The sequence below is a fragment of the Gossypium hirsutum genome, chromosome A05, assembly GCF_007990345.1.
Source record: "Gossypium hirsutum isolate 1008001.06 chromosome A05, Gossypium_hirsutum_v2.1, whole genome shotgun sequence".
In the NCBI taxonomy this organism is placed as follows: domain Eukaryota; kingdom Viridiplantae; phylum Streptophyta; class Magnoliopsida; order Malvales; family Malvaceae; genus Gossypium; species Gossypium hirsutum.
Window position 1 is genome coordinate 74,805,838 of NC_053428.1, and position 15,152 is coordinate 74,820,989.

Here is a 15,152-nt window from a genome sequence, read left to right on the forward strand (position 1 = left end):
ACGAAAGATGATAAATGTCCCAGTTGAAACAGAAAGGGAAAATCCGATGGATAAATTATGGCTTGCATGATACGAGATCCTGCATGTGTTACAGAAAAGGATTTAGCCCGGAAGGGTAATCGGATGATCTCAAAATAGAAAGGATCTAGCCTGGATGGGTGTTCCTTGAGTGATCGAGCCTCCCGAAGAATATGGTGCATTAGGGATTTAGCCCGGACAGGTAATTTGATTGAGGACTGAATTTAGTCTGGACTGGCAATTCAGATCCAAGCTTATGAGAGCAATTGTCATTAAAAAGGCATTTTGCCATGACTGGTAATCCCGACATTGCTCTATGAGTTATTACTACGGGAGATTTAGCCTGGACTAGTAATCCCGCCATAAGATGTAAGGTTCACGGGAGTGCATACTTGAGATGATCACTTGTATGATTTGACGGTAAATAGTAATCCATTGAGATTTTCTAGAAATTCAACAGGAATTAACATGCTAAAATAAAGAATGGGAATATTGAATTGATGAGCTCATCTAAGACTAATGACATGATGTATTGTTATAAGACTAACTTGATGATTGAGTGCATGTGATAGGGAAACTATTTCATACTTGTTGGAATTATTGTTTAATATGGTTGTATGCTAATTAACCGGTAACTTTGCTTTCTAATTATCCGAACTTACTAAGCATATAAATGCTTACCCCCTTCTCTTTTCCCTGTCTTACATAGCACGAGGACTCGTAAATATTGGAAGATGGTTGGAGAATCAACACACTATCGACTTGTCCTGCTTTGGTATATAGATACTTACATTTTGTTTAATGGCATGTATAGGATTTTTGGTCTTTTGTTATATGTGTCATTTGGCTAGCCAATGTAATGGCTTGAATGATATACCTATTCATTTTGTATATGGCCATAAGACATGGCTCATTTTGATGTAGGTTGTAACCTACTAATTGTGCATGTTGGTGTTTAAATGTTCATTAGATGGTTAAATGTGGTATATCACGAATAGACAAGTGGAATGTGGCCAAACCACTTGGAGATGGCTAGGTCATAATTTTCAATGAGTTATAAAATGAGCGAAGTCTAAATGTGTTTGATAGTATGGTAATATTTAATATAAAAAGGATAATTTAGCATGTATTAAACCGATGAAATGAGGTTAAAGTGCAATGAGTTATGCTAAGGTTGCTTAAGAGTATAATTAGGCCATGTTAAATACCTTTGAAATCTTTAAGTGTGTATGGATTTTAGACGGGGACCAAAGGCTTGGAAAATAGCACTAAAAAAGTCCACACGGGCATGTGTCTAGGCCGTGTGTGACACACAATCAACCCCCCATGGGCGTGTTGCCTAGCTGTGTGTCCCCTGCACCTAAAATTTTAGGTCAGTTTGCATGGTAGTAAACACACGAGCAGAGACACGGCTGTGTGTCTCAACCATGTGGAGGACACAGCCTAGCACACAGGCGTGTGCCTTGGCCGTGTGCCTCAAAATGAATGATCACGTCATAAACAAAATGTCTGGGTTTTTGGACACGGGCGACCACACAGGCATGTCTAGGCCGTGTGAGGGACACGGGCCAAAAACACGGGCGTGTGCTTGGTCATGTGAAAACCCCTGTAGGTTTGAAATGGAAAATAAATTCAATTAATTCTACACGGGTAAGGGACACAGGAGTGTCCCAAGCACACGGGCGTGTGCATTGCCTCCACACGGGTGTGTGAGGCTTAAACCTAGAAATTTTCCTAAGATTTTCTTAAGCTCTCGGTTTAGTCCTAGACCATTCTTAATGCATGTTTTGGGTCTCGTAGGCCCATAATAGGGACACTATGACGTTGCTTGTTTGGTTTTAAATTAAAATGAAATTTTATAACCCGTACTTTCCGAAAGTGTCTGAGTATATGTCTGGTAACGCCTTGTACCTTGTCCCGGTCTATGATGTGCAAACACATGTAATTGTTTGTAATTGACTTAATTCACAATTTGGCCTCTAAAGTATACTAATTTTCTCACTTTGGTACTTAAAACATTTTTTGTCCCAATTTAGTACCTAAAGTATCATTTTATATATTTTTTGATCCAATTTTTTTAACACCGTTTAAAAATAAGATGACCAATGAAAACATGATTACGGACTCTGTAACACCCTTTACCCGTACCCATGATTGGGACAAGGTTCGGGGCATTACCGTACAATTTCATAAGTATTCAAGTAAAACCGAGTCATAAAATTTCGTTCCAGATCAAAACCATCAAACGTATTCACAATGTCCCTATTATGGGCCTACGAGACCGAAGACATACATCAAAAATGACCTGGGACTAAACCGAGAACTTGAGGAAAACTTAGGAAAATTTCATGCTCTAAGCCTCACACGCCCGTGTAGAGGCAGGGCACACACCCGTGTATCTTACCCGTATGGATTTATTTTTCATTTCGAACCTACAGGGGTTTTCACACGGCCTAGCACATGCCAGTGTTCCTAGCTCGTGTCCCTCACACGGCCATTTAGATGCATAGGGACAAGGCACACGCCTGTGGCCAGAGGCTGTGTCCTCCACATAGCTAAAACACACGATCGTGTCTCTGCCTGTGTGTTTGCTACCATGCATACTGACTTGAAATTTCAAGGTGCAGGGGGCCCATGACTAGACAACATGCCCATAGGGGCAGACCGTGTGTCACGCACGGCTTAGAGACATGGTCGTGTGTCTACCTGTGTGGACCACTTGAAGGCTATTTTCTAAGCCTTTGGTCACCCTCTGACACCCATACACACTCATTAATTTCAATGGTATCTAACATGGTCTAAACATACCCTTAAACCACTTGGGCATAGTTTATTGCATGTTAACCTCATCTTATTTGTTCAGCACATGCTAAGCTACCCTTTTTGTATTAAGGACTATCATTATCACATTACACCTTTTATACTTAGGCCATAGTATAACCACACACCATTTTACGCCATAACTATTCTCAAGTTATTAGGCCTCATTTTACACATCCATTCATGCTAGACCATAAAATCGCATCACATGAACATTTAAACTTAAACATGTATATCTAGTAGGGTTACAAACTATATCAATATAAGCCACATCCCATGGCCAAATACAAAATGAATTAGCATATCTTCATAAGCCATTTCTTTGGCTAACCAAATGACACATATAAAAAAATGATCAAAAACGCTATACATGCCATTATAACAAAATAAAAATTCTTTAAACCGAAGCGGGACTTGTCGATAGTGTGACCAATACTCCAACCATTTTCCAATCTTCACGAGTCCACAAGCTCTAAAAGACAGGAAAAATAAAACGGGGTAAGCATTAACATGCTTAGTAAGTTCGTATAACGGGAAAGTAAACTTACCGGTTATTTCAATATACAACTACATAATTTAGCAATCAATCAAGAAAAGAATATTTTTCCTATCACATGCACCCAAACATCAAGTTAGTCACATAACAATACATGACATGTCTCAGATGAGCTTATCATTACAAGCATTCCAATTCCTTTCCCCATATTAATCCCGTTGAATTCCTCAGATTCTCGATGGGTATTCCATAGTACACTTATAGCATACTAAATCATTTATCGTCAATTCATGTTAGTGACCTTTTCAAGGAATGCACTCCCGCGAACCTCAATCCTTACTGCGGGATTACAAGTCCAGGATAAATCCCCTACAATGACAATTACTCTAATGAGCTCGGATCTGAATTACCAGTTCAGGCTAAATTCAGATCCCAGTTTGGATTACCCTTCCGGGATAAATCCATTTAAACACATATTCTTCGGGAGGCTAGATCACATAAAGAACACCCGTCCGGGCTAGATCCTTTTTACCGTCAATTCCTTTTTAGGAAAATTCATCGGACATCCTTTTCATTCAATCGGGACTTTTAATCCTCTTTTCATCATTTCATTCATATATCATGAATTATTATACCATGAATATCTAAATTTCATCACATCAAAGAGCATATAGTTTTAAGTGTTAAAAGTATACATTTCAATTACACGAACTTACCTGGAAGATGTTTCGAATTTGGATTTCAGTTATTCGGAAACCTTTTGTTTTCCACGGTTAACCTCCGGAATTGGTCTTTTGGGGTCTATATAAATAAAACAAATTATTATTCTATCACATTATTCAAATTCAACCCAAAAACTCCCTCTTGGGTAAAATGACCATTTTACCCCTAACTTTTCACATTTTTACAATTTAGTCCTAACACTCGTAAAACGAAATGCATGTATTTTCTTGGTTACCCAAGCCTAGCCAAATCTATTCTAAGCTCATACCAGCCAATATTTTCCTCTATTTCACATTTCTACCACACATTTTATACCTTTTACAAATAGGTCCCTTTTAGGTGTTTTCATGAAAAAATCACCAAGTAAAAGATGTTCCTCTAGCATCTAACTTTCATAATCCTCCATAAATCATCAAAACATAAACCCTAGCTTAAAATATGGGTAGAAATGGATAGATTATGTTACAAGGATCTCAAAAATATAAAGAGCATTAAAAACGAGCTAGGAGTCACTTACTTCCAAGCTTGAAAAGTTTGAAAACCCTAGCTATGGTTCTCCACAAAATTCGGCATCCAAGGGTTGAAGATGAACAATTTTTTTCTTTGATTTTCCCTTTTTAATTCATTTATTACTAAATGACCAAAATACCCTTCCTTACTAAACTTTCAAATTTTTCCGTCCATGCCCATTTTTGTCCAAAAACTTAGAACTTTAGCAAATTGCTATTTAATACCTCCTAATTAATAATCCAAAGCAATTTCATACAATTTGCTTCTAGAACATAAGTTTTGCAATTTATTCGATTTGGTCCCTAATTTTCAATGGACACCTTACACTTAGAATTTCTTCATGAAACTTTCACACTTGCATGCTTTCATGTCCTAGACCTCAAAATAATCATAAAACAAATATTTTTACATCGGATTTGTGGTCTCAAAACCACTATTTCAACTAGGCCCTAATTCAGGATGTTAAAGACTCGATTTACAAAAACGAAATTCTGAAATCACATTTTCTAACACCATAGAAAATTGAGTCATTAGATTATATATTCCATTTAAATTGTTGCAACTGATTTTTAAAACTTCTCATATGTTGAAAAGTTATTATAATAGTATAATTATAGATATTAGACATTAACATCAATAGTGTTTTATATATAAATAGGACAAATATGTAAATAAAAAATTTCTATATAAAATTGTACATTTTATAACAATTTAAAATACTAACATGTTTTAGGTTCATATTGTACTTTGAAGGAAGGAGCACAAGTTCAAATTTTAGAGATAATATAATAGAAAGAGAAAACCATGAACTACGAATATAAATTGTAAAATAGACGTGAAAATATTAAAAAATGTAAAATAATAATTATAAATGATAAAAGTTTAAAAATTAAAAATTTAGGTTATAAGTCCACTAACTAATTTTAATTAATGAAATTAGATGTAACAAAATCCTAGATATAACAACTCTATTTATCTATCAAATTTTTGATTGTTATAAAGAGGAAACTATTATATATTTATAAGAATATTTGAGATTTAAATCGTATTTATTTTTAAAAAAAATAAATTAAAAATTAATATAGTATATTAATATTAATTAGTTAGATTTACTTCATGTTTTTAATAAAATCCATTAATTTAATGTCATTTATTAAAGATTATTTTAATTAATAAGTATTTTATTGAAATAATATATTATCTAAAATATATTATTTTTATTTTATTTAGGAATAAATTTTATTTTATTAATTTTTTTGAAAAGTGGTTGTTATAGAGAATTAACTAGATTTTTTCATATCACGATACAGGTGAAAGAAAATATTTTATGTTAACAATATTTTTCTGAATATATAGGTGGAGTGGTAATAAAATTGTGTTTTAGTATTATTGAACATGTGTTCAATCCTTAGTTTTATAGTTTTTAATTCTTTTATTTAAATGTCATATTATTATTATTGAAAAGAAAGAGTATTTCTTTAATTTTATAACTGAGTTGGTGACTCAGATAAAGGTGACACTAACTCAGTAAAGTGTTTAAATATAAGTATTAGAATTTATTAGATTTAGATATACAATTGATGGAGGTAATAAAGTGTGCATAATATAATTAAAATATATAAAACATTTCAGGATAAAGATTTGGTTGAGTGATAAATTTAAAGTTTTATTAATGTAAATTATTTATTAATTTTTTAAAAAATAAAAAACTAAAATGCCATAAAGTAATATAAATTATTTTAAATACAAAAGAATATTTTTATAATTTTTTAATTGAATTGATACTGAATTGACTTGTAATACCAAATTAATCAGAAATTTAAATAATAATATAAATATGTATTAAAGGAAATAATCAAATTAACACACATTCCATTTAATCTAATTGTGAGTTTTTAATTTATTAACAAGTACGTGTTTCTTTTTGTTCAATGTTAGGATCGACCTGATTAAGCAACAAGTAAAAAAAATAGCGGAATAAATTGAGAAATTGAACACGCAAATTTAACGTGGAAAAATCCCTCCAAATAGGATAAAAAACCACGGGCAAAGATAATTTTACTATAGTGGCAAAAGAACGAAGAATATAAAAGATGGAGATAAAAATTAAACTCCGAAAACCCGAAAACAAAGAACCCTCAAAACATAAACACAAAATTCTCTACATGTGTTATGAGTTCTAATATCTAATAGGTGTATTTTCTAATGTTGTAAAAGAGCCTATTTATAGTTTAAATTTATAGGTCAAAAAATAATAAAATAATCTAAACTAATCAGTGATTGATTGAAACAAATAAATAAAGTTTAACTAGAAGATTATTTCTCAAATTTGACTGAAATAGGAGTTATACTAAACAAATCTCCACCTTGACTCATATTTCCACAACACCATCTTTGCCAAAACTCGCCACGAGCCTATCTTGAACTATGCAGGGAATTAACTGAGGCAAATCTTTACTTAGAAACTGAAGACTTCTAGCCTTCGACTTGTACACTGCCAAATCAAAACTAACTCGGGTTTGATTTTCATGAACACAGTGCTCTAACTTTTCAAAACCTGCATCCAAAATAGAATCTCTCTTCAACGAAACAGTCATACCTTTTTCCCTCCTATGACCAAGTTGCCTTTGCTCCAAACGAGTTGACTTCGACTTTGTAACAGACGAAGGATGTCCGATTTCACCGGTTACTGTAGAACCTTCTAGAATATAAAGACTACCAGTTCTTTTACCTTTTAACAAAATGAGAGCTCCATGAGATACTTTAATGCCGCTCGACTCGATGTTGATTCTGCATCCTTTCAAGTCTAAGATACTCAAGGAGGTGAGATTCTTTCGTAAATCAGGTACATACCTGACATCTGAGAGTGTCCTAATCGTCCCATCGTGTGTCCTAATTTTAACAGTACCAATACCAATTACCTTACTAGGTGAATCGTTTCTCATGCACACAACTCCACCTTCAACCGAACTGTATGTGGAGAACCATTCTCTATTGGGACACATGTGGAAAGAACATCCCGAATCTAGGATCCACTCAAACGTGAGCTTAGATTTATCGCTCGTTGATACTAATAAGAAATCATCACCACTTTCATCGGCCAACTTAGCACCAGCTACATCTTCCTCGTTACTCTCAGCAACTCTTTTATTTCGCAGTTTATAACAATCTACTTTAATATGACCTATTTACAATAGCGACACCTTTTGTCTTATTTCTTTGATGCTACCAAGACGGAAGCTTGCTTGTCTGTCTTGCTATCCAAACCAAACTAATTGTCGAGTTTGTCTCTATTCAACAAATGACCCTTCACATCTTCGAACGAGAGTTTGTCTCTACCATAAATCAAGGTCTCCTTGAAAGACTTATATGAAGGGGGTAAAGAGCACAATAATAGCATAGCCTAATCTTCATCGTCAATATAAACCTCAATATTCTTTAAATCATTTTAAAAAGTAATGAATTAACTAATGTGATCTCTAAGAAGTTCACATTCGTTCATGCGAAACGTAAATAAACGTTGTTTCAACACTAATTGGTTAGCTAGAGACTTAGTCACATAAAGAGTTTCTAACCTTTTCCACAAGGTGGATGAGGTCTTCTCCACCAATACCTCCTACAATACCGTATTCACAAGGCACAACTAGATTGCAGAAAGGCCTTTTCATCAAGCTCTTCCCATTCAGTTTGATTTAAATTCTCAGGCTTTTTTTTCCAGTAACAACCTTTTTCAAGTCGGTTTGAACTAGAATTGCCATCATCTGAACTTGCCATAAATTGAAATTTGTCTCACCATCAAACTTCTCAATTTCAAACCTTGTTGCTGCCATCTCTGAACAGGCTGATCTATGAAAATTGAACTAGCTCTGATACCACTTGTTAGGATCGACCCGATTAAGCAACAAGTAAAAAAAATAGCTGAATAAATTGATAAATTGAACATACAAATTTAACGTAGAAAAACCCCTCCAAAGAGGATAAAAAACCACGGGCAAAGATAATTTTATTATAATGGCAAAAGAACGAAGAGTATAAAAGATGGAAATAAAAACTAAACCCTGAAAACCTGAAAACAAAGAACCCTCCAAACGTAAGCACAAAATTCTCTAAATGTGTTATGAGTTCTAATATCTAATGGGTGTATTTTCTAATATTGTAAAAGAGCCTATTTATAGGCTAAATTCATAGGTCAAATAATAATAAAATAATCTAAACTAATCAGTGTTTGATTAAAACAAATAAACAAAGTTTAACTAAAAGAATATTTTTCAAATTTGACTGAAATAAGAGTTATACTTAACATTCAATAATTCATTAATAAGGAAGTTTACCTTTAAATTGGGAAGCTATTAATCGTGAATATTTGACGGTCAAATTTTGAAATTAGAATTTGTATTTTGTAACGTGGATTTAGTATTTGTATTTTAATTTGATTTTTTTTTGAATTGGTTAATCTTAGTCTTAACCAAACTATAGCAGTTAAGTTTGTTTAGTTAAATTTTACTATTAGTATTATATTATGCGTAAAGTTATAGATTTAGTTTGTATTCTTTTTAGTTGAATCAATCTTAGTTGATATGTTTTTCGAATTTCAAAATTTCAGTCTTAATACAAATGACAATTATAATTTATTAATTGGTTTTTTCTGAGTAATATGGAAATAGTAAGTTGATATGACATTACACATATGATAATATATTTGAGGCATCAAATTTTGAAAATAGTATAACTTAATGAATTTAATAGTCACCATTTGGTTAAGACTAAAATTTTAAAATTCTAAAAGTAGAGGGATCGAAAATGACTAAATTAAAATATAAAGACTAAATTAAAATATAAGGGCTAAATCCACAACTTATGCATAATACAGATACTAATACTAAAATTTAACCATGAAAAAAACCAATATTGATTTAAAATACATAATATGAAATAATCAAGGACTACACTTGTAATACATCTAGAAAAAGAAAATTGAACTAAGAGGCCCGATACCAACCCTAGCACCCAAATTAACAATCAGTCACAGGCCCAAAAAAATCCAAAATTAAAAGTTCAACTCCATCCATTACAATCTATCACCCGAAAATGGCGTCTTCTTCGTGTTCGTTGGTCTCTATTCCCCCATCCTTAACTCCCGCCAAAATTCCAACCTCCACCATTCTTATCCTGCGAAACGCCGGCCTTATACTAAACCCGCCTTCTCCTCCTCTCTCTTTTCCAACCCTCTCTTCAAAACCCATCTCCGTAAAACCGTTCCTTAGCGTTCTCAGATCCTCGCATTCCCAAAAATACGTTTACCATGACCCTATCCCTAAGTTTGCTGAAGCCGTAAGTTTATACACTTGTATGTTTAGAAAAACGTATTATGGTTTTAAGCTCCAATGATAGATTTTCTTTTGATTATTTTTGTGGGTATTTGGTATAATAGGAGACCCAGAAGTTTAAAGCTGAGCTTTTCAACAAGTTACCCAAAGACAAAGACAAATTTGGTGATGACCTTGATTCTGTCATTGTCGTTTGCGTTGAGGTACTTTCCCTTTTTCTTTTTTCTTTTCTAGCAACGGCTAATTTCGATTAATTGTTAATATATTATGAATGGTTTTTGTTGAATTCAATGAGAGTTAAAGCATCACCTTCCAGCTCTATCCTTTATAAGCCCGACTCTTTTGCGTACACGAAAGCCCTGTAGCCAGCCGTTGCTTCCACCTTCGCTGTTTTTGTTACATGTTGCATATTCTTCACCGAACCTGCCAAAACTTGACATTGATAGTCTCGAACAATTATACTCAACACCACCTGTTCGACTGTTTGTTTGAACGGCTCCATCAAATTTAGTTTTGACTCTTCCCTCACTTGGCGGCTTCCAGCCCATGTTATTGCTATTCTGCTCCCTGATGCATTCTGATTGGTATTATGGTATCCCTCTTTGTATTTTCTGATAAAACTGCTGGTAGTTAGATTGGATTGACGGCCCTCGTGTAGCTTTGCGTTCCTAGTTCCAAAATCGCCCATGCTGTTATCATCCTCCATACTTCGATGACTTACTTGAAAGAATGTACCACTGAACAGAATTTTTTATTTTATTGGAGCCTTGTTTCATTCTCAAGAGTCAATACCCACGATTCATGGACGGAGTATCAAGTATGGTGGCTTAGTATTAATACATAATAAGATGGTTTCAGGTGTCAAAATTCATTCTTAGAAGACTTCAACAAACCCTAAGATGATCTTAGGATCTTGGAATGAGATAGGCCTACATGGTCTTTTGTATCGATGATGATAATCTCATTCCTTAGTATATCTTACATTTTACATCAAACAAATATGACACATTAATGTTAAAGTAAATCTTCAGAGTAATATGTTAGAGGATATCAGTAGAGCACAAGTGGCTTTACCACGCTTGATAACCTGAGAGGCTTCATCATGCTTGAAAGATGTTATTATTCTGTTGATGATAAAGCCGATGCAACATATGGTCCTAGAAGTGACATTATTTTGTGAACTGGGTATTATTAGTATGCAATGCTCTTTACTGTGAAAAACACAACCATCAATATTATCATTCACAGTAGCTGATTTCATCTGGCTTCCTTGTCATCACATCCAAATGGGTTTATACCGTTCCATTGTACACGATGTGATCAATGGTGATTGGTGATCATGTTCACTCACTAAGCCTCGCCTGTTAATCCCTGTAATCAGAGAATCATATAACAGTTTGAGAATAGTGGTTCACAGCCCTTTAGTCAAATCTTTCAATCCAAACAACATAATTTTAATTGCCTACTTTTGGTTGTTTATAGCTTTTATCAGCAATGATTTCTTCTAAATCGAACATTTTTGTCTCTTTAAGAGGCCTGCTTTTTGATTGAGCTGGAAATTGTTCAATAATTGACCCCAAAAGAATTATCTGGCACGAAAATAACAAATCACTCCTTGCCTGACAGCTCGTCATGTTCTTCCTTATGTGAATGTTTGGCCCAATGCAGGGATTTCTTTGAATTTGGCTTCTACATACATGTGATATAGTTAGTGTTGAAGATTACTTCTACCTGTATAAGCCTTGCCTACAGAAGAATACAAGTCTTGATATTGAACTTAAAATTTTTGTGAAGCTTACTGTTTTTTCTATTGTTGAAACAGATATTTAATGATTTCTTGCACAATGAATATGGAGGACCTGGAACACTGTTGGTGGAGCCTTTCACAGATATGTTTGTAGCTTTGAAGGAGAAGAAATTACCTGGAGCACCTGTTGCTGCTCGGGCATCCTTGTTATGGGCCCAAAACCACCTTGATCATGATTGGGAGGTTTGGAACTCAAACTCTCCCAAATGATTTCCTCCACATGTTTCATAACATATTTTTCCATTATCATCACATTCATAACATTATTTTCCATTATCATCAGATTGTACCTATGTTACTTGGAGTCAAATATTTACTCAAACTCAGATATGAGTGTTAGATATAGATGTGTATCAGACACGGATATGATTAAACTTTTCTAAAGTTTTTTTATACAATTGGAGGATCTTGAAAGTCATATTCTCGTGTCCATAAAATAAAGAGTTTGATCAACATAGCATTGTGTTGTACTTTTTGAAAGTGATCAAGTTTGGGATTTGTATGAAAGCAGTGAGTGAAAGACTGAAAATCCTAATTTCATATAAGAATACTACTTGTAATACAATTTAGGATCCAATGTTCCTCTGAACTGAGAAGCTATACATATGTTTATTTTTCTTGAAACAGATTTCAATTTGGGAGCTTTGATTGCAAGTTGAAATCTTTGGTTATCACCTTCATTCGATTGGTGAATTTCCATTTTCCCTAATTTCGGGTTTCATTGAACAAAAGAGGCAGTTCATTGCCATTCCTAAAACCAATCTGCACTTAAGAAAAGAAACTTGAAAACAAAACTATTAGCCTACAGCCTCAGAGATGCTCTGTAATGATGGCCGCCATGATTTTGACCTCATTGAAGCAGCGTTCACAGATGATGTCCGTGAGATTTGTCTTTCATTCTTTAGTTCCTGGAAAGTTTAGAACATAAGCGCTTAAGTTTTTAGGATTGAATGAGAAAGAAAGATTCAAATGAAACATGAAATGTTTTCCAAACTGGTTTAGTTTATATCTAATCTTAATGCAGATGGAAACTTTAACAATCAATTTATGATATCCTTCCAATATGATTATCATAATTTGCTTATAGTTCCCATGGCGAGTAACTGGTGTTTGAGGACCCATATTCACAGATTGCTTAGCTGGGAAGAGAACATATATGAAAGATAAGTGAGAGCCATACTTGGTTGGTGATGTGTGCGTCAAACTTTCCTCCTGAAGTTAGGTTGTCTTGTCCATGGTGCTGCAATTTTTTCATGGATTCCCTTTTGGTTTTTGCATATTTCTTGGCTCTCATGAACTTCATGACCTCTGCAGGGACAGGAAACAAGAGAGAGTTGAGAAATCAATATAAAAGAAAGACAATCTTGCAAATAAAGAAAGTGAAGAAGACCTTGAGAAGTGATAAGGCGATAAGCGTGGCCAAGGGAAAGAGTATCGGTGGGGCGGAGGAGCTTAACACGGGTGAAACGCACCGTATCTCGATCTTGATGATGGTTGGCTTCCTCCTCTTGGGAAACAGGCAAGGGAATGATGAGAGAAACGTAATGACCGGGATTCATTCTCATAACTTCACTGACGGGAATGGGCCAATATAACCTCTCAAGCCTCCCGGAGGGATGCTGAATGACCAAGGCCGCCGCATCGATGGCTTGGCAATTCCCCATGAATTCTGAAAAAGGAAGAAGAAGATAAGGAAAGGAAGGGAAGAGGAGGTTAAGTAAGCAGAAGTCTCTTTCTAATACGACCCTACACAAAAAGTCTCACTCAACTCAACCAAGCACAAGCAGGCCTTTCCTCATTTCCCAACTAACTTATTATATACCCTTGCCTTGCCTCTCACTATTCACATCCAAAACGGCAACACATAAGTTACAATCAGGATTTTATAATTATTTTATGGAAAGCCGGCATGAGCTACACGTGGAGAAATGTGAGGAGTTGGGGTCAAAGTGTTGAAAGTCATAATTAGAGGGATAGGACTAAATAATTTGTGTGTGAAAAAAATACAGTAATTATAATACAAGTGAGCATGCGTGTGAGTGAGAGGGAGATTCCTTTGGCCGGACAATGATTTGACAACCCACCGCCTTATCCGCCATAGTATACTTTTTTATGCTCCTCCGCCTTAGGGATTACCCTGCCTTTATATTTCCTTTTTCTTTTAATTTTTAAATTATGAGTATGGTTAGGAATGGTAAATTTTAATATGCATTTTAAAATATAATTATTTATTACAAAATTAAAATTTTTTATTTGAGAGTATTTTTTTTAAAAATAATAATAAAAACATACAATGTGTACGTTTTGAACTCATACTAATTAGATCACTCAACTAAAGTTTCATTTTAACATGTTTTATTCATTATTATGTTAACATGCATCATTTGTTATCTCCTTCAGCTTTATACAACATCATGATAACAAAATTGTTATGTATTTAATATTATTAATATGATGTATTTGTGTTTAAATTTCGTATTACTTATAATTTAATCTTATTTATTTATTTTAATATCATGCATATTTTATTCGTTATTATGATTAGTTAGTTTCAAATCATATGTTTCATTATATATTGTATGCGAAACACTCTAGTAATAGTACATATAGAGAAACCCATGGAGGTCAAAGAGCATCCCATGGATGTCAACTAATTCAAACGGGCTCATTTGACCTGCTTGAATTGGTTTGACTCATGGTACATATGGAGAAACTCATCTACTTGAAGCATTGGTGACCAGTGAAACACTCTAGTAAAATTAGAGTTACTATTGTAAATCATAAGGGATAAAGATGTATAGAACTTAAATCCCTTAAGACTCTCATCTTGTAGATGGGCTCTAATCTCGATCGTTGATGTAACTCAATTTGTACCATTAGATTTGAGAGAGTTCAACTATAAATAAAAGTCTTCTCCTTCATTTGTAATCACTCATAATAAAATATTTTTTAGAGAATTTACTCAAACACCTAGTGTACGTTATTTTTCTTGTGACAAGAGTAGGAAATTACCTAAGGTCGCGCGGTTTGCCAAACTAAAGTTCTAACCCCGTGACACATACATATGTAATAGAATTTTTAGTATTTATTATCCATTTTAAATTTAAATTAAATATATTTTAAATAACATTATTTGAAAAATAATTAAGTTTAGTAAAAATGAATTTAGTATATAAAAAAGTAATTCAAAAATATTTTTTTAAATAAAACAAATTATGATATCGTTTTGTTATTCATAAAATATAAAGTTGCATTCAGATAATGAATACTGATAGTTCCTATCCACTTTGAATCTGCTCTGAATAGTAATTAAAATATTATTTAACTTTGAATATTATTGAATTTTGCATTATTTGTATCCATAAAAGCAATCAAATATTAAAAAAATATTTAAAATTAGAATTTTTTTAATATTAATATAATTATTTTTAATTAATATTAATATAAATAT

General features: G+C 33.6%; 2 protein-coding genes across 7 annotated transcripts; one reads left to right on the forward strand and one right to left on the reverse strand.

Moving 5' to 3' along the window:
- The first annotated feature begins 9,397 nt into the window (after nt 1-9,397).
- On the forward strand, nt 9,398-14,668 carry LOC107959973 (protein PLASTID REDOX INSENSITIVE 2, chloroplastic). Of its 6 annotated transcripts, none has more exons than XR_001701041.2 (5): nt 9,398-9,898; nt 9,999-10,097; nt 10,198-10,478; nt 11,717-11,884; nt 12,789-13,232. XR_001701041.2 is itself a non-coding variant. In XM_016896163.2 (4 exons), exons 1-4 carry the CDS (start codon nt 9,656-9,658, stop codon nt 13,037-13,039), a joined length of 534 nt encoding a protein of 177 aa, XP_016751652.1. In that variant the 5' UTR covers nt 9,404-9,655; the 3' UTR covers nt 13,040-14,668. The 6 variants fall into 6 exon arrangements, 4 of the variants coding, with proteins under 4 accessions (XP_016751652.1, XP_016751651.1, XP_016751653.1 ...); XR_001701043.2 differs by having other exon boundaries at nt 12,832-13,232; XM_016896163.2 differs by lacking the exon at nt 10,198-10,478 and having other exon boundaries at nt 9,404-9,898; nt 13,016-14,668.
- Nucleotides 12,217-13,420, reverse strand: LOC107959974 (uncharacterized). Its single transcript, XM_016896165.2, has 3 exons — nt 13,092-13,420; nt 12,882-13,009; nt 12,217-12,609 (listed from the first exon to the last, which is right to left on the reverse strand). Exons 1-3 carry the CDS (start codon nt 13,363-13,365, stop codon nt 12,499-12,501), a joined length of 513 nt encoding a protein of 170 aa, XP_016751654.2. The 5' UTR covers nt 13,366-13,420; the 3' UTR covers nt 12,217-12,498.
- Nucleotides 14,669-15,152: the final 484 nt, after the last annotated feature.